General features: G+C 33.9%; 1 protein-coding gene across 10 annotated transcripts in view; it reads left to right on the top strand.

The window, feature by feature from the left end:
- Nucleotides 1–24484, top strand: part of CPEB2 (cytoplasmic polyadenylation element binding protein 2) — a 67968-nt gene that overhangs the window by 26798 nt on the left and 16686 nt on the right. For 4 of the 10 annotated variants that reach the window (XM_072737766.1, XM_072737765.1, XM_072737761.1 and 1 more), the window contains 3 exons: nt 3676–3726; nt 11577–11600; nt 23342–23512. In XM_072737766.1, coding sequence (XP_072593867.1) covers nt 3676–3726; nt 11577–11600; nt 23342–23512 — 246 coding nt within the window. The remainder of the gene's footprint in view (nt 1–3675; nt 3727–11576; nt 11601–23341; nt 23513–24484) is intronic. The other 6 variants (XM_072737768.1, XM_072737762.1, XM_072737767.1 and 3 more) reach the window with 3 other exon arrangements.

The following is a 24484-nucleotide window of genomic DNA, read 5'->3' as shown; positions in this document are numbered from 1 at the left end:
AAGCAGCTTAATTAAACAAGATAGCTTTTTCTCTTAAAAAAAAAAATAACACCCCTAGAAGTGGTGTGGTGATTTTAATGCACCTAGGCCCTATTTTTTTGTTCTGCTGTCCTTACCACCCAGCTTTGGCCTCATAATGTAATATGGCTGACTCAGGTTAACCATCACATCTACATCCCAGCAGGCAGAAAAAAAGGAAAAGAAAGGGAAGATCTCCCTTTTAAGGATACTTCCCAGAAACTGCACACACCAGTTTTGCTTTACGTCCCACTGATCTTAACTCCCATGGACACACTTTAACTACAAGGGAGGCTAGGAAATTTAGTTTCTTTACTCTGGGCAGCCCCGTGCCTCAGTAGGATTTTGGTGTTCTTAATACTGACATGTGTAGGAGTTAGTGTACAACTGGTAGTCTCTGTGCCACAGAGCTTTTAGACAATATAGGGAGAAACTGGTTTTATAGCAATGTGATTTTTTTTCCTGTATTAAAGTATAAGTTATCTAATATACTACAGTCATTCTGTGAGTATTTTTAATGGATTTAGCATAGGAATTTGCCCTATATAACCAACCATACATACCTTTCTCTGTATTATCAACTGAGAAGTCATTATAAGTTAGTGATTAAGAGTACGGAGCCACTCTACCCAGGATCATGTCTTGCCAGTGCTATGTGCCAGTGGTACACCTTGAGCAAGTTTTGTAACCTTTGTGGCACAGTGTCTTCACCTTTAGATGAGAAAGAAGATAATAGTATCTAATTCACAGGATCGCTGTAAGGGTTAAATAATTGGTTGTAAAGAACTTAGAAAAGCTCTTGGAATGGAGTAAGCCTCAAATTTTAGTTATTTCTAAAAATTAGCATGTTCTTAGTGAAAGTAATTTTAATATAACCCCAGGTAAAATAGAATCATTACTTGTATTAAGACATACTGGTATTTTGCTGTGGTAGAGGAAAAAGTATTGGATAATTGAAAAATGAGTCTGAGTTTGCTTATTACATGAAGTATTTGATTAGTTATGGTGAATATGAGATTTTCCTATTTGGAAAACTATATTTTAGAGCATATATACAAATATATATCCTACAAATAGGTATCTACTTTGTGAACTTTTTCTGTTAAGGGGTGTGCATTTCAGTCTATTCAGAGCCAAGAAGTCTAAAGACTATTAGTAATGAAAATACTTCTTACTTGTGTCTTGGGATAAGTAAATCTAACAATGAACCTGTTAGAGAATAATTACATGGCAGTTGAAAGGTGAGTGTCTTTTGAAATGGAACCAGGCTGAAGGCTTTGCTCAGTTTACTTTTCTAGGGGGTCTTGCCCAAGTCCCTGGTTGGTTAATACTCCTTTGTATTTGTTTTTTGGGGCTTTTAAAAACTATTAATTTATTTGATGCACCATGTGCATGCACAAGCAGGGGGAGCAGTAGGCAGAGGGAGAGGGGAGAATGAGCCTCTCCACTGAGCAGGGAGCCTGATGAAGGGCTCAGTTCCAGGACCCAGAGATCATAACCTGAGCCAAAGGCAAATGCTTTACCAACTGGGCCACCCAGACGCCCCTCCTTTGTTTTTTTGTGTAGCATACTGTACATGATTCTTTTTAACAACTGGTAAATTTTATTGAAGTTGTTTCTTCCTATATTTTGTACCACAACCTAAACAGAGACTCACTCATAGCTCTGTCCTCAGCATCCTACATACTGTAGGTGAACTTGTTCCAGTAGATACGGCAATTCAGGCTACCACTTTCATAGGGGTCTTAATTTTCAATCTCAAATCGAAAATAACAGGAATTTTCACAGCCTTAAATTGTGCTTTAAATTTGGACTTCTGCAACAAGATGTCTAGAAATACGCATATTTCCATGATAAGTTATAATACTTCAGCAAAGTAATGCTTGGTGCTATTGAAACTCAGTTTAAAAGGCTCTGCTTTCTAGCTGTTAGTATCTTGTACCTTTTATACATCTTCTCATCTTTCTCACTCCATACTAAGGCATTACAGCAATAAGCTTATTTGTATGTTTTTAGATTAGAGTATGACGACTTTATTAGTTTAACTGAGGTCATCACGCTGCATGAAATGCAGGGGTAAATAAGAGGTGGTCAGTTTCTTCCGAAGGACAGTAACATGTTGTTTGACTACTTTGAGTCTGAAAACAATCTGCTACAGTTCAATTAGAGCATACATGAAGTGTGTGTGGTGTATGGGTATGGGTATATATCTATATCTCTAATATGTATAGTTTAATGTCAGAATTGGGTTATCTCCTTCATTGGCAGATGATTAGCTTCTTTAGTTTCATAATGAAATAAAAGCCAACAGACAGTCTAGTCTGTGTTTTGTATGGGATATTTGGGTGTAATACAGTGCCTTAGAGTACAAAGTGCTGACTGAGGCAGTCAAGGTAGATGGAGTTAATCTGTACTCCTTACTAATCATGTCAGATTCATTCAGATATGTATTGGTCACTATTCTAGTGGCAGCACATCCCACACTGTCACAGAATCTTTAAAAAGGGCTGTGCTGAAAGCTGCTGACGTGCCTTCGCATAGACATTAAATTTTAGTCGTTTTCTCAATGGATTTTAATGAACCTTTCTAAAAGTCCATCAGAGATTCAGGCATTAGAGGAAAACCATCTATTTTAATGGGCTAAAAACAATAATCATCCTCAGTGTTGGCATGTGGTCAAACAAGAGTTAGAATGTGGAAATGCTGAATGAGCCCCACAGTATGTTCACACATACCTTTTCTACTTTTCCACAGCAGTCTGTAGTACTGCTGTGCCTTCTGCATGTATTAAGTGCAAAACTCTTGAATGAAGAATGGATCAAAGAAAATAATAGGCTACTATGCTCTTAAACTTTCTTATTTTCCTTTTTTGATTTTTAAATTGGTTGTAAACGGAACAGGTTAAATTTGCAGTATCGTTTGTAATAATATATTGAGGTTTTCATCAAAAGTCTAAAGACATTTGATGAAAAATAAATAAAATATATATAAAATCGAATTAAATAAATTTTGATAAGTCTTTGCTACTCATTTTTTTAATATTTTTTTTCGTTATGAATAAAAATTCTTCAGATTTATTTTTGGGAAAAGAAACTGTAGAGATAATTATATAAGCAGTTTTGAAAATATTAAAAAATGTTTACATCTATATTAAGTTTGGCGGAATAGGAAACCTACATTGTTTTTACATTTCAAAAAACAAACAGGTGGGCAGCCCAGGTGGCTCAGCAGTTTAGTGCCACCTTTAAGCCCGGGGCGTGATCCTGGAGACCTGGGATCGAGTCCCACGTCAGGCTCCCTGCATGGAGCCTGCGTCTCCCTCTGCCTGTGTCTCTGTGTCTTTCTCTCTGTGTGTCTCTCATGAATAAATAAATAAAATCTTAAAAAAAAAAACAAAAAACAGGCTTTATTCTCTAGGCATTGCTCCTAAGTCAAATTGTCTATCTGGGAACTAAGGTTGGCTGTTTTGTGTTTTGCTTTCAAATTTCAAAGATGATTTTGGTTAATATACCTTGCATTAAACGTTAGCTTTTTATTTAAGAAATATACTGTGCTCAGTAATTTCCTGCCTATTCCTCTTCCTTTTTTTTTTTTTTTTTTTTTTACTTTTTAAATAGCTCCATAATCTTCAAACTTCCCTTTCCTGTCTTTTTAAAGGTCGATTGAGTTATCCACATCCAGGAACTGATAATCTGTTGATGTTAAATGGTAAGTTTTATAAAAATATTTTGTTTCTGATTTGGCGCCTATAAATAAATATGATTGAGAGCATGGTTCTCTATACCTTCCCCATACACAGAAGTTCATTATTTTATAAGTATAAAAATAAAACTACAACTTTTTTTTTTTTTTTTTTTTACAGAAAGTGGAATTACAAGTTTGAATATATTCTGGCTGTCAAAGCAGTCATTATAGTGTATTTATGATGGTGTGATTTAATTCATTGATCACAGACTTTGGATAGAGTCCAGGGTTTGAATACTGGCTCTCTAGTTTATGGTGAGACTTTGTTTAGTAACTTCTGTGAACTTTAGTTTCCCATCTATGAAATGGGAATAACAATCTCAGGGTTTATTATGAGAATTAAACGAGATAATGTTTGCAAAGTGCAGAGAACTTGTTACTTAGTATATGGGACTTGTGGTTATGTTAACCAAGGAATGAATATACCAGTGATTCTGTGTAAATATAGTGCTCACACTAACTTAATTTACTCTAACTAGAAAGTTTACACAATGAACTTCAACAGGATAAATAAACTTTCATTAAACTTTGTTTTCTTTCTGTTGGACAAGTAGTGTATTCAGAGTCACAGTCCTTAGCACATCCATGATTGTGGGAGTAGCCATGGAGGATGAAAATATCCTTCACAAAGGTATTTTTAAATCAGAGGGTGGACCAAGAATGGAAAGTGGGAAGAAGGAAGAGCAGAGATAGTACTTACTTTAAAATACAGAATTATATAATTAGAATGGCTTGGCTTCTCTATTTCAGCTAAAGCTTTGTGGAGAACAGATGGCAGTGAAGTTGGGGAACAAAGTCTAAAAACAAGGCCAGTGTAAAGTTCAACCATGTGAACTAATACTAAGTAAAAACTGTAGTGACAGAAAGGTGGTAATAAAGTCCAGGCCACCTGGGAGATTGTCAAAGTAGATAGGATTTTGGGATGAGAAAAAAATTGAATAAGCAAAGTGTCTAGTGATATGATTGGTTCATTTAACATTGGACTATTACATATTGAGTTGCCCACCACATGCCAGCTTATTCTAAGCATTGGGTTATCCATTAGGGTCTTGAAGGATGGTTAGAGGTTGAGTCGCCAAGAATCTTACCCTGGGGCCTGACTGTGCTCTCTAGGTTGAGGCCATGTCTGGGCTAGACCTCATAATAGCCCAATAGGCCACATTCATGAATTCAGTGAATTAGAGTGCTTACCTACAGATTTTGACCAGAAGGGTACTAGAAATCACATTCCTGGACTTCTTCAGTCAACTTTTTTTTTCTACCATGGAATTAAAAAAAAACAAAAACAAAACAACAAAAAAAACATGCCATTCAAGTAGCTGGTCTCTGAATTCTAAGTCTGTTTCTAAAACTTACAATGTTGAACTTGAGTTTACAAACTGAAAATGATCATAAATTTTATCTTCATGATGTGATTTATAAAATAATGATGGGTTTAGGTAACAAACTATATGTTTATCCTGACTTCCTTAAATAATTTTCTTTGGGGACATTCTATGTGATAAAGATCGTTCACATTTCTATTTTAACTTCTAAAACAATTCAGTGGGAAAAAAATGAATTTGTATTTATTTCTCATACTCTGTTAAGATCCATTTGAAGGAAGGGTACTGTATGAGACAGTTTGTTAGATCATTCACAGATGTTGCTGCATGTGTAGGACAATTCAGAAGTATATTCTAATCACAATAGAATACATCAGTTATGCGTGAGCAAAGAACTTAGGAGCCACAGTGCTTTTGCAACTTATACTTTTGGTTACAATAAATATTATTTTTAAAGATTTTATTGTTTGAGAGCGAAAGAGAGAACATGAGCTAGGGGGAGGGGAGAGGGACAAGCAGAGACTCCGAGCTGAGCAGGAGCCCTGTGCAGGGCTCATCCCAGGACCCTGAGATCATGTCCTGAGCTGAAACCAAGAGTCAGACACTTAACCGACTGAGCTACCCAGGCACTCTGGGGTTACACTAAATATTGTTAAATTAATTGGTTTCATCAGTTGCTTAAAGCGTTCATAAATAACCTAGATATTACAAGTGTTTCATCACATAGTAGACACAAGAATATTTTATTTTAGGCAGTAGTTGAATCTTGTGGACAAATCAGTTTTTTCATTATGTGAGCCCTCTTAATAGCCTGCCACTCTAAGACCACATTACATATTCGATAAGGTAAGCTGTCCTGGATATTCTGAACCTTGTCTGGCAAGGGACTAGGAAAGAGAAAAGATAATGAAACTAGGACATCAAAATGTGTTTAGGTCAGTAAGGAGAGTTTGATCCAAAGAGAAAAAAAAAATTATTTTGCTCATTTGGGATCATTGTTAAGGGGGAAGCAAGAATCAGGAAATTTGGTACATTTATAGGATAAGGAAATATATTAAGGATTTAAGTAACTTTTGTGTAGACATCTACATTTTGAAGAGAGAAGTAGCCAAATGACAATAAAAAATAAGGGGAAATTTTCCTTGATCTGCTTTTAATTCTTGTAATTCAATATATTCTTAACATATTATCTCTCTATGAAACATGAATTAAGTGATATCAATACCAAGCCTTCACCTGTACTAAATAATTGTTAAATATTATTGATGAAAGAAATCATAGCATCTCAATACATAGACTTAAGTCATTTTTTTTTTAGTATGCCACAGATTTATACTCACTGTTAACAATTGATGAAGTTGTATTACTTAACCAACAAGCATAACTAACATTATTAACTTTGGAAATCCATATTTGGTAATAAATTATACATCAGTGTTTTTTTTTTTTTTTTTTTTTTTTTATGGTGGTCTAGCAATAGTTAACAGTATTTGGTACCACAGGCTAGATTATCTAGGTTTAAACCCAACTTTGCTGTTTTCTGTGTGACCTTGGACAGTTCACCTAACTTCAATTTGACTCATGTTCTTTATGTCAAAAGAAGATAAAATGATGCCTGCCTCAGAGGAATTCATTCATGTAGAGTGTTTAGAACAGTTCCTGTAAGTAAGAGTTAGCTGTGGCAGTGGGTGATGATGAACGGTGACAAAATGACTTTGAAAGAATACAAACGTGTCCTCTAAATAGATGATAGTGTTGGGGAATATAAAATTAAAAGATGTAACCAATGTTTTCAAGTATTTAAAGGAAGTTATGTATAGTGACCAAAGAAGGTTTGTTTTATGTTACTGCAGGAAGCCAAACCAGAACCATTTGGAAGGAGCTATAATAGGAACAAAATTTGGGTCAAAAGCAAAATGACTCAGGCAGTGTTTCCAAAAGTGTGGTGTGCATGTCCCTTGTGGTACCCAAGATCACTTTTGGTGGTACACAAATACATATTAAAATAAATGCATGACGACTACAATTTAAGAACATTCCTTAGAAAACACAGAACTTGCAGAAATCTGTGATGTTATTATTATTAGGCTATTACTAGGTGGTGGGCTTGAGTCCATTTAATAAAAAATAATATATAAATACTAGTATAATTGTTATGCAGATAAGGCAAATGTTGTAAAGCTTTCATGATTCTTCCTTCCTGGTCAATTAATATTAGAGTTAAACTTTGAAATATTCCTTTAAGGGATAAACAGGGAATGAGGTGTAAAGGTCAGAAAGTTGGTCAGACTAGGTAAAACTGTGAAATACCTCTGACAAATCCTTAACTTTGAGCCTCTGTTAACTTAGAGAAAAAGAGGTATAATCCCACATCTATAGAACTCATGAAGTTGTAGATTAAAAAAAAACTTACAATAAAAAAATGCCATAGAAGTATAACTGCAAGTAGGCTCCTGAACAGATCATGTTCCTCAATCTAACTAGAATTGAATTGACGGGTTAAGTGCTGTCTGAAGTTAGAATGACAGCTCGAATGTTTATATCTGTGAATGTATAAATCTTATATATTTTGTTATCAGTAGGAATAAACAAAGCAGAGCCAGCTTGTTTTTTGTGGTGAGGACCAATGCAAAATGATGGATCGTTCAAGTGTTTGTTTCTATTTGGATCATGTTGTGTTTCTCTCACCCTCTCCTGAGGAAAATAGATTATGTTTTTATTAGAATATACAGCTTTCAAAAGGAGAACAGACAGCAGAAGTATGGACTGATGCAAGCGGGTTTGAAATTTAAATTTGCTGTGATTAACCACATAACAGCCATGTTTGTAATCAAGAGCTTGCTCTACTTTTTGGGAGGAAAGAAGTTATGTTTATCTTTTAATTAAGAAAATTTACTCAGTAATGAAATTGTGTTTCTGAGGGCAGATATTCTAAATATACTGTATTAAGTCATGAAAATAGGAAACTTGAGTACATAATCAGTTCTTTTTTATGCTGATGGAAGTAAGTGGAGTAGATAACAGATTTATTTTGGATCTGGAAAAGGATTATGATTTGCAGGTATATTTCTCTCCCTAGTTTTGGCTTTTTAGAGCAAGAAATAAGAATTTCTTTGGTTTCACACCAAGAGAACTTTAACCTAAATATTTCCAGCTAATTTAGTATGTTTTCCCGTCTCTTCCTCCAGCTGCAGTAATTTCATATACCACAGCTGTAGCCAAGAGCCAATGCATAGGGGCATAACGATGCCAAAGAGAATGTCAGAATCTTCCTACTTCTTTTTTATGGGTTAGAGCCTAAATAAGACTATTGGTAACCCAGGACCAAATTGTAAAGTCACTTATATAGCAAAGGTCTTTTTCACAGGCTTATTATCTCCATGACAAAAATAAATGTATTTAAAAATATAGGGCAGCCCCAATGGCTCAGCAGTTTAGCCCCGCCTTCAGCCCAGGGCTTGATCCTGGAGACCCAGGATAGAGTCCCATGTTAGGCTCCCTGCCTGTAGCCTGCTTCTCCCTCTGCCTGTGTCTCTGCCTCTCTCTCTGTGTGTGTGTCTTTCATGAATAAATAAAATCTTTAAAAGTATATATAATCTAACGTGCATATTTATACACACACATATATATATTTATATACGTATGTCAAATAGCCAGTTCCTTACTTTTGAATGAGTTGTACTTTTTTATAATGTTTTATTTTTTTTTTTATTTTTTTTTTATTTTTTTTTTTTTTTATGATAGTTACAGAGAGAGAGAGAGAGAGAGGCAGAGACACAGACAGAGGGAGAAGCAGGCTCCATGCACCGGGAGCCCGATGTGGGATTCGATCCCGGGTCTCCAGGATTGCGCCCTGGGCCAAAGGCAGGCGCCAAACCGCTGCGCCACCCAGGGATCCCATTATAATGTTTTATAAAACTTACGTATCTGAAATTTAATATTCTAAGTACAGTTTTTATACAAGACCTCACTTTTTTTTTTTCTAAGTCATTTTCTAAATGAATTTGGAGGGGCATATTGTTTAAAGAAGTTTTCTTTAAAACATAATGAATAGTAATTTAATGATTTTCTTTTCTCACTGGGGGCTCTTGACAGTTCTGAATCAGAGTTATAGAGGAAATTCTCATAAGAACACTGGTGGGAAAGTGAGTACACACACCGTTGTTTAGTGTGATGGTAGCAGATTGCTTATTTCCATGACAGGGGATAGGAAATGTGTCACATGGTTTAGCCTCATCTGCAGTCAGTTCTATTTTTGGTTATGTAGAGATTTGGAATTTGAGAGTTGTTCAAAAAATAAGCAGAATAGCTCTTTACAGGATTCTAAAATTCCTCAGGTATGAGATAGTTGGAGAAATTTTCTAAATAATGTGTTCAAGCCTAGGAATGAGATGAAACCTTAAGATGCTATGAACATTTGTACATATTTTGACTATTTTAGTATTGAATAGCCTCAGCAAAGAATATAACAGCTAAGAATATAAACTGGTTATGATGTCATTAATTTTCTCAGTAGGTCAAGAATTATGTGCCATGTTATTACTTCATTATCATAGTTTGACTTTAAATTTGATGAGAATAGTTTTATTTGCTTTATAAATGATCCAGGCTTCTACACTCATGAATGAAATACCATAAAACAAACATATTGGATTAATACCATTTAGATCATGCCTATAGATAAGTAGGAAGCCTAATTCCTAAGACTGGTGCTTTTGAGTGTTTGGAGGCCTATTGACCATCTCCACACTTAATACAACTATAAAGACTTCAGTGAATTGATTCTTTTGTAGTCTGTACTTGTTAGCTCTTTTAAAATTGGTATTAGATTTTCCATAGTTGATCTCCCATCTCTTTGTGACCCTGAATTTTTAAGTCTTTTATAATCTTCACAGACTTCCATAGCAAAGTTCTAAATGTCACTTCCACTCCTACCCTTACCCTAAACTAAAAATAGGTCAGGTAGGTTATATGTAATATATACAGCTAATGTACATGTAAGCTGCCTATACACACAAACACACAGGTAAGCTTATATATAAACTAGTGTACAGATCAGGCAATCAGCTAGGCTGAAGCAATTGGAGCTCCTGAAAAGATAAAATCTGCAGTAATTCTAGCTAAATAATGACAATAGACAGATGGAAATGAAGGTTTGTTTTGTTTTTTTTTTTAATAAAAGATTCTGATGTAAGCCTGGTATTTATTGACTTATTTTTTGAAGTGTAAATGACTAAGGGTTGACAAGTTGTTTTTCCCACTGTTACTATAAAGGAATTTGACTGTATTCTCACCTTTGGAGACACCGTTCTTTACATTAAAGCCTTATGTTTTGTAAAACTTCTATAATGGAATGTATTTAATGATATGAAATGTTTTCTTTTGATCTTTCCTTTATACTTTGGGGGAGGACTATATTTTTGATGACTTTGACTTTCATTATATATTTTGATTTGACATTTATTCAGAAAGTAAGTTTCCCAGGCCTAAAAAAATTCATGAAACATGGGTTAAGATCTTGACTTTAATAGTCATTTTTTTCCTTTTGGTTTATTGCTTTGATTTCATATATTAATTCCAGGGTAAAAATACTCAATGTATATTCAGATCTGTGGGGAAGAGTTATTTAAAAGTATGTTGTGGATTTTATGAAACTGATAGTTTCTTATGGAGAATAAATTACAGTATTCTTTTCCCTAAAGAATTAAGTAAACTGCTAATGTAGATTGAAATGCCTTTCTGCTTTATACTTTTATAGTATTTGACATATGTGCTACTCTATGATTATACTAATAATTTGTGTCTGAATCCCTCTTACCCCAGAGACAGAGAGATAAACACTTAGATAGGGATTATAAAGTGTGCCAAAAGAATTGAAAGCATTGTTAGCTATATCATTAGTCATTTCTTCAACTAAGCATCTTTGAACTTGAATTAATTTCTTTACCTTCTATCTAAGCTCTACAAGCTTCAGAGTATCAGTTTAACGTTGTTATATCTTTTCATTCTTCTGTGTCTTCCAGTACCTTCTCCAAGGCTTGGTGTAATGTGAATTGGATTTGAATAGCTATTTGTTGGACTGTGTCTGCTGTATCACTCTTTATAATTAGGAAAATAAGGATTTAATTCAGGTTGTTTCCATTCATTATTTGGGAAGCTATTTATCCGTAAGGAGTTATATATTACTATCCTGATCAGATGAAAGAAATATTTATTCATGACTTTGAGCATGAATGAGAATGGTTTATTTCCTATTAATTTTATTTTTTGTACAATTCAGAGGAATATAGATATATATATCTTAGATATCGTAACAGTGCTTTGTAAATGATAAAACACCATGCAGATATTATATGGCAACATTGTCCTAGTTCTTAAAGTAGCACTGATTATCACATGCCCACTTAGCTTCTCATATCACGAATATTTGTATGGGTGGGCTTGTTTCTAGTTCTGACATTTTACAATTTGTCCTTTGTTTACATGCAGCAAGGAGTTATGGGCGAAGACGAGGTAATTCATTTCTGTTTGCTATGGTATAACTGTTTTTAATTGGGTTTTACTGATCAATGCTGTAATTAGCCTAGATTTTTTTATGCACTATCTGAACACTCACAGTTCAAGTTATATTTTGATTTGTGTACTTGTCAAAGTTCTGAATCTTAAATCTCTTAACCTTTAAAGCACATTTTCATACTAATATAGTTATTTAATAAATGTTTTCCTTTTAAACTGTCCAGATTTTAACTATTTAATTTGTATACCTTTTAAAATAAAGCTGCTATTTATAGTTTAAGAAATATGTCTAATAAAGACTAGTGAAGGTGACATGCAATATGATTTTTCTAGTCTCTAAATCTATAACTGCTTATCTATGGTATATAATTTACAACTCTAATAGGCTCTTGTTAACACTGATCTATAGAAATGATGTTGCTAATATTTCCTCTGTGTCTTCTAAGAATATGCTTTCCTTCTCCCTCTTTCTACATCATGTAGGCACACTCACACACTTGTTCACACCCTCTCTCTCCCACACCAGTCTTCCCTTCTGAGTTCTTCACTATCCTTAGGTTATAAGATGCTGGGCTACTAAAACCTCTTTGGATAGCAGCTGACATGTTCTGTGGCTTAAACTTGGCTTCTCTTTCTCATATGCAGACTGGGAAGGAGAAAAGTAGATGGGATGAGAAGCAAAACTAACTTTACACCACTAGATTATCCTCCACACTTAATACAACTATAAGTGCACAATAATCATGATATTTAAATAGCTGTTTTAAGTACCAAATGAATAAAAAGGATTTTCCTTGACCCCTAAAATCTCTCTTGAACCATAAAGGATAGACAGTTAATAATAATGCCTTTTGATAAATTTTATAAATGTGTGCCAGTGCTTCAGTTTCTTTTCATGTAGTCATAAGTATGTGCATTTTGAAAACAAATAAGCTAAAACTTTCTGCCACCACTGACGACCGAAACAATTATATATATATATATATATATATATATATATATATATATATATATATATATATATTTCTAAGTAGTATTGCCAGTTTGTATGTCACATTGTCTGAATTTAACTTCATTTTTGGAATCTGGTTTCTTCAAATGCTTGACTGAATCTTTTGATTCTTTTAGTTCTCTGACTTAAATATAGAATATAAGAACTCAAAACTCCGAAAACTAAAGCTGAACAATCTTCTAAAGGTTGTTAGCAACTGAGAAGAGACGGGGAACAATTTAGAATTTTAGTACCTATTTTCACGTCTATGGACTGTCCTATTTCAACTGTGCTATATTAATATGGAGCTTCAATTCTTTTGGAAAAACCTACTTATCAACCTGTGATTTTTAGGTATTTTTGAAACTATAGAGCAATTTAATTTAGGATCTTTTCCTTTTATACACTTTTCATCTTTTAACGTTAGTAATTTATGTTTAATCTAATTTGGCATACTCCAACATATGTATTATGATCTAGGAAGTTCTTAGGAGCACGATATCAGAAAGTCACATTGTTGTTTATCTTCTTTTATCTCAGTTTAATAATTACAGACTATGACTATGATATTATGAAAAAGCAAAATTTTTTCTTTTCAGATAGGAACTTATTACTCTTTATGGCTCTCAGAGGATAGAGATATATAAGATTTCCTCTACTTCAGAGCTGCCTGCCAGCTTTGGAAGAAAGAAGACTCTCATGTGGTTTTAAAGCTTCTGGAGAAGCTTTCTTTAGGACGAAACTGAGAGTTGTCACACTTACTTGGCTTAACATGGAGGGGTAACGCCTGAATTTTCCTCTCAAATTATTTGGCATTAGTAATTTTTTAGTTGATCCTCTGTGAATAGTCGGATTCTGCTTTTAAAATTTCAATTTTGATGGCCAGATAAAAAGTATGCCCATTAGAAATACCTATTGAGACATTTTATTTGAATTTGAAAGTACTTTGACACAGTAATAAAACATTAAAAAAAGAAAGAAACCCACACACATACCAAAGGAATGACTCAGAAGGAACTAGAAGTAGCCTGGCTCTCTTCCTATTTTCTACTCATTTTTTCCCCTTTCTGGCTAGATACAGTATTATCACACTGATAACCTTTTAACTACCAAGATCCCCCTTGTATGGGCTTAGTATTTAACATTTTGTCCATCAACGGAACTGCATTTTATTCAATCATTTTTATTTTCTTAAAAAAAAAGTCTGATACATATCAAATCTACTGCTCATGTGGGATGTGTCACAATGAGTTGATATAATTCTTAACCAAAAATAGGACATAGCTCTTTATCAGTGCAGTGGTAGGTGAACAGTATTTTATCTTCACAAGATTGACTTTGTAATCCAGTTTAGGAAGAACTGTTTGTTCTTACTTGATACCTTTGACTTACCTTTAAACCCAGGCACAGAGGAGCTGTTTTCATTGAAAAGATTTCCCACTTGACTGAAGTCAAACCAAATTACCACCAAATGACTTTTATATATTTTAATTTCCTTAATAATGTCAAGAACTGTAAATCAAGCTGGTTGTAGATATTAATATATGAAATATACCTTAGGAATATTCAAAGTTAATTATACTGGAAGTAATTAAGAAAGAGCAAATATTTCTTTCCCTGTTTTTCAATTGGGACCTGTCCCAACTCCTGTGTATCTCTATATTCTGGGGGCCAGGATTAGGAAGGAGGAAGAGTCTCTTATGGGGAGCTGACTTTCACATACAGAAAACTGTCTTTAAAAAAAAAAAAAAAGATTTTATTTATTTATTCATGAGTGACACAGAAAGAGAGGGAGAGACAAAGGCAGAGAGAGAAGCAGGCTCCATGCAGGGAGCCTGACATGGGACTGGATACCAGGACTCCAGGACCACACCCTGGGCCAAAGGCAGACGCTCAACTGCTGAGCCACCCAGGTGTCCTGGAAAACTGTCTTGTATTTATTGTCTGTCCAGCATTTCTTCTAAGAGTAAACATACTGGTCTGGGGTTGAAGTAGGGTGGGAGTGTAAAGGGAGATGTGAAATGTAATTTGTTTTGTCTCTCCACTTCAAATATTTTTATATTGCAATCTGTCCCTATTTAGTAAAGGATCAAAGGGCTACTGTGTTCCTAAAGGAACAAAAATATATAGGATATTTTAAATAATGGAAATAGAGCCTATTTTTGTTAATAAGGCTAAACCTCACAATGCAGTCTGTTCTAGCAGGTAATCCCAAAGCTTGAGTTAGTGGATTGTATATGGAATGAAACAGGAGAAATTATCTTAAAAGAGAATGACATTTTGGAAGTTTATGGAGAAGTTGGATTTATTTATACTATGTAGCCATTCAGATTTATGCACCATAATAAACAAGGAATTATTAATAATACAGTATACCATCTATTGCTATCATATCCTTTTATGGTGTATTCAAGGCTGGAATTCTTCATCTTTGATAAATACTTTTGATAACTATAAGAGAATGAGCAGAATCTCCCAAGCATGAAAAAAAGCCAGAGACAGAGGTCAACAAACTGTGGCCAACAAGCCAAACTTCCTATTTTTATAAACAAATATTTATATTAGAACACAGCAATGCCCATTCACTTTTTGTCTGGTTGCTTGGGAGCTACAGTGATGAGCTCCCAAGCTCATGTAGAGTTGAGTAATTACAATAGTACATATAACAGTGTGGACTACAAAGTCTAAAAAATTTATTATCTGGCCCTTTACAGAAAAAATTGCTTACCCCTTCTCCTTGAAGAGGCTGACTCTACCTACTCTGCACCTATACCAATTTCTAAAAGAAATAAAGTTGTAGTGAACTTGAAATATATCTAGAAATTAATTTACAAAGACATTACTAGGCTCTAATTGATTATTAAATATATTATCCATCCTCCATCAGATGAACCTATTATTGGCGCAAAATCTATTCATGAGAGACAGAGAGAGAGAGAGAAGCAGAGACACAGGCAGAGGGAGAAGCAGGCTCCATGCAGGGAGCCTGACAGGATCTCAGGTCTCCAGGATCACAGCCCCAGGCCGAAGGCAGGAGCTCAACCACAGAGCCACCCAGGCGTCCCCTGGGGCAAAATCTTTCTAGGTGATAAGGGTACCTTAGAGCTTCTTCCTTAATTCTTTGGAAAAGTATCCCTTTTCAGTGATTCTATCTGAATAAACATGATGCTTAAGAGAGTTTAGTCTTGGATCTACCTCTTGTTTTGATAGTTTTTTTATCCTTTCATATTAAATAAAAATCATGCTATCACATTGGTAGATTTTCTACTCCAGTAGAGTGACTGCTAGAATCTTAGAAGAGGGGAAGAATATTCATATCCTTAATTTATATGGTTTGTTTTTATTTTTAGAACATCTAGTAAATGAAAGTAAAGGATAACACATTTGAGATCAAAGAACTATGCTTAGATTCAAATTGTAAATTGCCTCATTTTTGTACAAATGTTTTTCTTTTCCTTCCTCCCCTTTTGATATGTTGAGAAATTTCTTTAATCTGGTCTTCTGAAATAAGATCAAAATCTGAAAGTCAGTATAGCTTTGGTTTGGGCGTATCAATATAGCCACCAAAGTAAAGTTAATAATTGCTTACAACCCTTCTTGATGTAGGCATGTGTGCAGTATGTACCTGCCCACACCAAGACACCAGGTGTTGGGGGCACCTGTCCATCTTGGTCACACAAGCAACCCAGTCATAATTTAGACTCTTGCCCTGTCTTTGGTATAGGAAGCTCATCATGTAGCTTTTATTATTGGATGGAGTAAACATTTTTTATGGGGATATAGAGAAGTCTCAAGCATTCTCCAGTCCTTTTTATTAAAATATTTTGAAGTGAGTAATTTGAATCCTAATTATCCATAACAAATGAGGCTCATGTTTGTCGTAGTAGCTATGCTTTATAGGTAGAAGATAATTTATAGGCAGAAGTATTATCCCCCCTTATCGGTAGAAGGCAATACTGAAGCAAAAGTTATAGACACTTTCAAAAGGCCAGATGAAGGTAAAATAAAGAAAACTGGAGACATCATTAGCTATGTGCTCAAAAGACCTACTTACAAATATAAGTAAAATACCTTACAGTAAGTTACTTGTCACCTAAAATGTACAATAAAAACTATAAAGGTAAAATAGTAGTTACTCTAATCTTGGTTATAACTAATCTCATATTGCATTGTATTAATTTTCATGTTCATGTATATGCATGTGTTACATATGTATGTATGTTTACACGTACATAGTACAAGCAAATATGGCTGTATATACATTTTAAGTTAGAATCACTTAAGTAGGATTTCTTTTAACAGTTCATCCTTGTTACCTTGTAGTATGGTCAAGAATTTTGAGTCAAGATTTTCATAACAATAGCTAGAGAATATAAATGAGGTGTTTAATGTCAAGATCAAATGATTTCAAAAATAGGGAAAAAGTTAACCCTTTAAACAATGCAACTGTAATTAAAATTTGTGTTTAAAATTTTTTTGACTGGGGACGCCTGGGTAGCTCAGCGGTTGAGCGCCTGCCTTTGGCTCGGCATGATTCCGGAGTCCTGGGATCGAGTCCCGAGTCGAGTCCCACATCTGGCTCCCTGCATGGAGCCAGCTCCTCTCTCTGCCTAGGTCTTTGCCTCTTTGTGTGTGTGTGTCTCATGAATAAATAAATAAAATATTTTTAAAAAATAAATTCTTTTGAGTGTAGGGTTTTTAATCAATATCCTTTTTCATTGCTGGTTTGAACAGCATGGAAATCTCATCTTTTGAGATTATTTGGAGAAAAAAAAACAGTTTTAACTATTATGGTAAGAACCTTAGGAACAACCATATCTGGTTCTTCTTTTAAAAGAAGAAAAAAAAAAAAAAAGAAGAAGAAGAAAACATTTGAAAATTTCATAAATAATTGCTTTTTTAGATACTTAAAAACTTCAGTCTCAAAGGAAAGTTGTAAGATTGTATAGAAGGGAAATTATGTATCAGTAGTTATTTCTTTTTTATTGGTAAATAGAATCATTGTGTAAATATACCACAATTTGTCCATTTCCCAAATATTGACAGGCTTTTGAGTTTTCCATTTGGGACCTGTTATAAAACTACCATAAACATTTTTATACTCGTTTTCATGTTTGTACATAGCACTCATTTCTCTTAGATGTATAACTAAGAGTGATATTGCTAGTTCATAGAGTAAATGTACATTAACTTTATTAGAAACTACCAACTAGTTTGCTAGTTTTATACTCCAGTAGAGTATAAGACTTTGTATTGTTAACTTTTTAATTTTACCGATTCTGATAGGTATGGAAATGACATCTCAATTATATGCTTATAACCCATCCATTGTATTAAGTTTCAGTACAAGTCTTTTGCCCATTTCACTTAAGAGAGTTCTTTACTAGGGATTATGTCCTATTTTCCAGTGGTTGCCTTTTCACTTTTACTATCTTTTGATAAGCAGCAAAATATTTAATTTTGATAGAAGTCCAGTTGTTTTCATTTATCATTAGTGCCTTTTGGTCCTAACAAATTACTGCCTATCCCCAAATATCATGAAGAAATTCTAGAAACTTTGTTGTTTTATCTTTCACATTTAAGTCTTGAATTTATTTTTAGTTTGGTATGAGAATAGGGATCAAGATTCCTTTTTTTTTTTTTTTTTTTTTTCTCCCTCCAGCTGGATATCCATTGGTTCATAACCTTGAAAAACATCAAGTGACTGTAAATGTGTGGGTCTGTTCCTGGACTCTATTTTGTTCCAGTTAGCCATTTGCCTTTCTTAACATCAGTGTAACATTCTTAATAATCATAGCTAACTACTAGTAAGTCTTGAAATCTGATCATATAATCCTCTGACTTTATTCTCTTGTATGAACTATCTTGAATCGTTTGATTTATCATAAATTTCACAAGAACCTGAAAATATATCCTAGTCTCAGATCAAAAAGAGAGAGAGAGAGAAAGGTAATTTAATTTTGGTTGAACACTGGGATCCCTGGGTGGCGCAGCGGTTTGGCGCCTGCCTTTGGCCCAGGGTGCAATCCTGGAGACCCGGGATCAAATCCCACATCAGGCTCCCGGTGCATGGAGCCTGCTTCTCCCTCTGCCTGTGTCTCTGCCTCTCTCTCTCTCTCTCTGTGACTATCATAAATTAAAAAAATAAAAAATTAAAAAATAAAAAATAAAAAATAAAAAAAAATTTTGGTTGAACACTGTTGTTAATTAAGTATTTTAGTCCAAGTTATTTAAAATCAAATTTTACTTCTGTCAACATATATAATTTTACCTTTATTAAGGTAAAATTGCCACGTATTTTCATGCACTAAATCTTTGTGTGTATCATTCTTAGAAAGCATGTTTAAAGTGTACTACACATGAAAGATATCATTATTTAGTGGTTCTCCTTTTAGAGTCATATATTAACTTAGATTATAGGAAAAGATAATTGGCAAGATAAAAAGTGATATTTTTGTTGATATATATTCAACAAAAGAGTAAAAGAGTAATTAATTCCATAGCTTAAACATAGATATTTTTGATAATTATTAACTATAATTTATTTGTTATAGTTAAAACTGTATTATAGTTACTAATATAGAATCATTGTTAAAATGTAGCTATATTATGAATATGCTTACAGCATTATAATTAACACAGAAAGTTTAAACCCTTTTTGGATCACCTCTCTTACATACTGATTTCCTTTGTCACTGCATTTAGTATTTCTATTTAGATCCTAAGTATTTATGATCCAAATTTTTTTCTCAAGATAAAATATTATATTCGTGGGACTGCTAAATTCATATGTGTGTTAGGGCACTTTGGAGTGAAATAATTTCCAATTTGACATGCCTGAAATAAGTATAAAATTTGGATTTGTAATTTTTCTATTAAAAACTAGTTGATATGCATGTTTTCTGCCTCATCGTATTCCTTTTAAAATAATTATTTAAAGTCCAACCTTAGAAATTGAACCAGTTATTCACAATATTATTTGTAATGGATCTTGATGAGGTTTGTTTTCTTAGATGAAATGGTTAGATAAAATATTTTTGAAGGGCTTTCTTTCTAATGATTACACAGACTATTGACCTTTGTTTTACATTGGTCCTTATTTCTGATAACAAAGGAATTGGAAAGGTTAAATTAGTATTCACAAAGTTACTCAGTGAACATGGACATCTTTCAAAGCATCTTACTTAAATTGAATTTGAATCTGTACAATAATTCCTTATTCCTATATAAACATGATCTTCCTCCCTGTTTTTGGTGTTAGAAACTTCAAATTCTTATTTCCAGCATCCAGCTAGCTACAGTTCACATATAGCCCCCTTCCTTCTCATTCCAACCTCAGTTCTCTGCAGGCCATCACATTCCACATTGTCTTTATTTATATCACCTGTATCATTACTTGTCATATTTTTCAAGATATATTAATAATATTTTAATTTGAATATTGTATATGTTAAGGCAACATACTTTGGATTCTGTGCATCATCCCATCTAAAAAACCAACAAACCTTTAATTCTATCTAGAAAGAAAAACAATTTGTCTACCTTCTTACTTTCTTTTCCCTTCTCTAATAAACTTCTAAAGAATCATCTTTTGATGTCTTTACTTTATAAAACTCTATGTGCAGCATGACTCTCATCCAACTTTACTAAAATCGCTTACCTTTGAAGATAGATCATGCATGTCCTCAAACAGTTGTCATTTTTTAAAATGATTATCTTAACGTCTCACACCTTTACTTCATGGCTTTTTTTTTTTTTTTTTAACTTATCACATTTTTCTTTGGCACTCTGTTAAAATAATATTTTGGCTTCTCTTGTACTTTTCTTACCACTCCTGTCTTGAGCTTCTTGAATGTTCTGTTACTTCCTTGTAAGCTTCTCAAGGAACTACCTCATCATTTCTCTCTGGAGTTGTCATCAGTGATATGACAAAGAACCTTCAACTATCTCCTCTGTAAAGTTCACCTTCTTCTCAAAAATGTGGCTTATTTCCTTTCTCCACTCCATTTGCAACCTCCTACCTTACATTTAGTTCTGAACACCCTCTCAGCCCCATGCAGTTTCATATTTCTACCCTTCCTTTTTTTTTTTCTTTCAAGGTTTTATTTAAATTTCTGTTTCTTAATATCCAGTGTAAGATTGGTTTTCATGTGCAGAACTTAGGGATTCATCACTTCTATATAATACCTGGTGTTCATGACAAGTACCCTCCTTAATCCCCATCACCTATTTAACCCATCCTTCTGTCCACCTCTCCTCCATCGACCTTCAGTTCTCTGTAGTTAAGATTCTGTTTCCTGGTTTGCCACTCTTAATTTCCCCCATGTTTATCTGTTGTTTTTTTTTTCTTAAATTCCACATATGAGTGAAATCATATGGTATTTGTTCTTGTCTGACTGACATTTCACTTAGCATAATGCTTTCTAGCTCCATCCACATTGTTGCAAATGTCAAGATTCCATTCTTCTTGATGGCTTAATACTCCATTGTGTATATACATGGAATATATATAGTATATATATATATACTATACACACACACAATGGCTTCTTTATCCATTCATCAGTCGATGGTTATTTGGGTCTTTCCATGATTTGGCTATTGTTGATAATTTTGATATAAACAGTTGGCTTCATGTATCCCTTTGAATAAGTGTTTTTGTATCCTTTGGGTAAATACCTAATTCAGCGATTGCTGAATCATTTAATTTTTAGAGGACTATCCATACTGTTTTCCAGAGTGGCTGCACCAATTTGCATTTCCACTAACAGTGTAAGAAGGTTCCCCTTTCTCTACATCCTCACCAATACCTGTTGTTTCTTGAGTTGTTCATTTTAGCTGTTCTGACTGATGTGAGATGATATCTCATTTTAGTTTTGATTTGCATTTCTCTGATAATAAATGATGTTGAGTAACTTTTCATGCATCTGTTAGCCAGCTATATGTCTTCTTTGGGAAAAGTCTATTTTGAGTCTTCTGCCCATTTTTTTACTCGATTGTGTTTTGCATGTTTTATAAGTTCTTTACATATTTTGGATACTAACGCTTTATCAAATATGTCCATGTCATTCGCAAATATCTCCTCCCATCCCAAATGTTGCCTGTGCATTTTGTTGTTTCCATATCTACCCTTTCTTAATGCCAGGTTGTGATCTTTATTGTTCTTATATTTAATTAATGATTCTTATTATTCATCTTCTGACACTTTCTTTTAGTTCTTCCTTTCCATTGTTTTTGTTTTGTTTCCCAGGTATCTACTCTTTACCACTATAGTTACCTCCCTGTCCATCCTTCTTGGTCTGCTCACTTCTAATCACTTTAGCCACATTTGCTATCAGTCTTTCTAAAGCAGCAGTAAAGTTATCTTACTTTAGCTCCTGTATCCACTTTTACTTGTTGTAATCACCTACTCAATAAAACCTCTCCTTTAGCCTGGCATTCAGGTCTAAGCATTCTGACTAGCCTCAGAGCTGTTACTTGCACTCTCCTTATTTCCAACATGTAGTAGTCTACTTTGACTACTTCCTATTTCTTAAAATTTTTTTTTTAAATTTTATTTATTTATGATAGTCATACAGAGAGAAAGAGAGAGGCAGAGACACAGGCAGAGGGAGAAGCAGGCTCCATGCGCTGGGAGCCTGATGTGGGATTCGATCTCGGGTCTCCAGGATCGCGCCCTGGGCCAAAGGCAGGCGCCAAACCGCTGCGCCACCCAGGGATCCCCTACTTCCTATTTCTTAAATAAATTCATATTTTCCTTCTTATGCGTCTCTTTTCCACTTGGAAAATTTACTCAAAGCCATGTTCTAATAAATATTTTCACTTAGAAATATCTTACCCTCTCTAATGCACTGAGTAAATACCACTTGCTTTCCCTTTTTACATTTACCATTCAGTTTCACTTGGCGATTTAAAAAATTACCCATTTATTAAATTAGCCAGACTACTCCCTTCCTCCAACAGACTTCCTCTGAAGTACTTTGAAGCTTTCTTATGGATATATGCCATAGTTATATGTATAGATCTTATCTTTTCTAAATGTACATTCCCTGAGAGCAAGAAGCTGTATTTTATTAGGTCGTTTTATTTTTTTGATCCACATGGAGACTAGCATCAGAATTTCTGCAGAGGACTATATAGGACATGCTTGGTACAAAGGGTTCCACCCCTAAAGGGTGGGATCAGATGGGGACCAAAGTCCTAGAGAGGATGCCTTTTTCTGTTTTTGCACATGTGCAGAAGCCCTGTCTAATTTACCCTTTTATATATAATTGTCACATGTGTAATCAATTCAGAACCTTCTATGCAAGTCTTACATGTTACCTTTGTCCTTACTTATTGTGGTCTGCAAGTGGCTTTTTATTATGTCCTCTTATCTATTTAGTCTGTGCCATTTCCCTTCTGCCACCAATTTCTCAAAGGTTTCTCCTTTTACGCATCCAGTTTAAACTGTCCCCATACACCAGATTCTTGCTGTTTTCCATAAAAAAGTTGAAGTGATCTAATGCTTGTTTGCAGTATAATTGTTGTCATATGACTACATTTATTTCTAAGCCATTCTTTAGACTACTTCTCTTTTGAATCCAGGTAAATTAAAACCTTAAACTATCTAAATTTCCCTTATCTTTTTGTCCCCATGTCACCTTCATGTTTTAAGCCTTTGAATTTGTCACTGCTATTTTTATGCCTGACTTTCTCGTTTCCTTACATATCTGAGATTCAAGTTATATTTGTTCTTATATTTTAGGTCGTTCTTCCCTTTTTCCAATAGATGATGGTCTGCTTGATGATGGTCATAATGATCAAGTTGGTGTTTTAAATTCACCTACATGTTACTCAGCTCATCAAAATGGAGAACGAATAGAACGCTTCTCTCGAAAAGTTTTTGTTGGTGGTCTTCCTCCAGATATTGATGAAGGTAGGATGATAATTTGAGCTTAAACAAAAACCTAAAGTGTAACATGAATGTGGGGATATGGAATTTTTTACCTTGAGATTTCCAGTCAGAATGGATATCCATCTCTGTTTAAATATTTTGTCACCTGTTGAAATAAGAAATAGGAGGTAATTGAACAGTTTAAAGATTTTTTCTTTATATGTTAAAATGCATATTGTTACTGTATTTTTTTGTAAATAAGATTATCATACAAAAAAATTTCTTATAAAACTTAAAAATCTTTGATATTACCATAATACAACACATACGAAATAAAATGCCTGCAGTGCATGGTAGTCAACCGTATAATTTCCTGAAGGATAAATAGGCTCTAGGAAACAGGTAAGAAAGAAGCAATAAAACCCTAAAGAGTAATGGAAACAGAACATAAACAGGAAATTCAGGTTGTACAAATACTAAACAGATGTAAAAATAATCATAGTAATAATAACAAAGGAAAGTAAGTAAATATTAAAATATGAAACTGTCTAATGTTTGTGCAGTTGTAGGAAATCTGCCACCCTTATTCACAACTAATAGGAAATTGCTACACTTTGAGAAATTTTTCAATTATTCAAATATCCAGAAGCTTATTCTAAGTGTTATTTAGTATAATAAGGTTTTCATGTGATGAAACAACCTAGAGCATATCATTGGATTTGACCTGTATGTGTTTCAGTGAAGCTACCTGATGTGTTTCATAGTATATTTTATGAGTGTGGTAACTCTACATGTCTTGTCCTAGAGACCTTTTCTTTCCCTATGAGATTTCACTTATCAAGCATTAACTATCTCTTTATTTAACTTAAGATAATGTTGGCATGTTTATCAAGCCAGTAATATTTATAGTTTGGTATACTATCAATCCATTAGTATCCACATGTTTTATAAAATTTAAAACTCACACTGAATTGATTGCTCTGGCCAATGTGTTGCTTAAAAATGAATTTATTT

This window comes from Vulpes vulpes, chromosome 14 (genome assembly GCF_048418805.1).
Source record: "Vulpes vulpes isolate BD-2025 chromosome 14, VulVul3, whole genome shotgun sequence".
NCBI lineage: Eukaryota > Metazoa > Chordata > Mammalia > Carnivora > Canidae > Vulpes > Vulpes vulpes.
The sequence above is the reverse complement of the archived record's forward strand: the minus strand, read 5'-3'. Positions and strand labels throughout refer to the sequence as shown.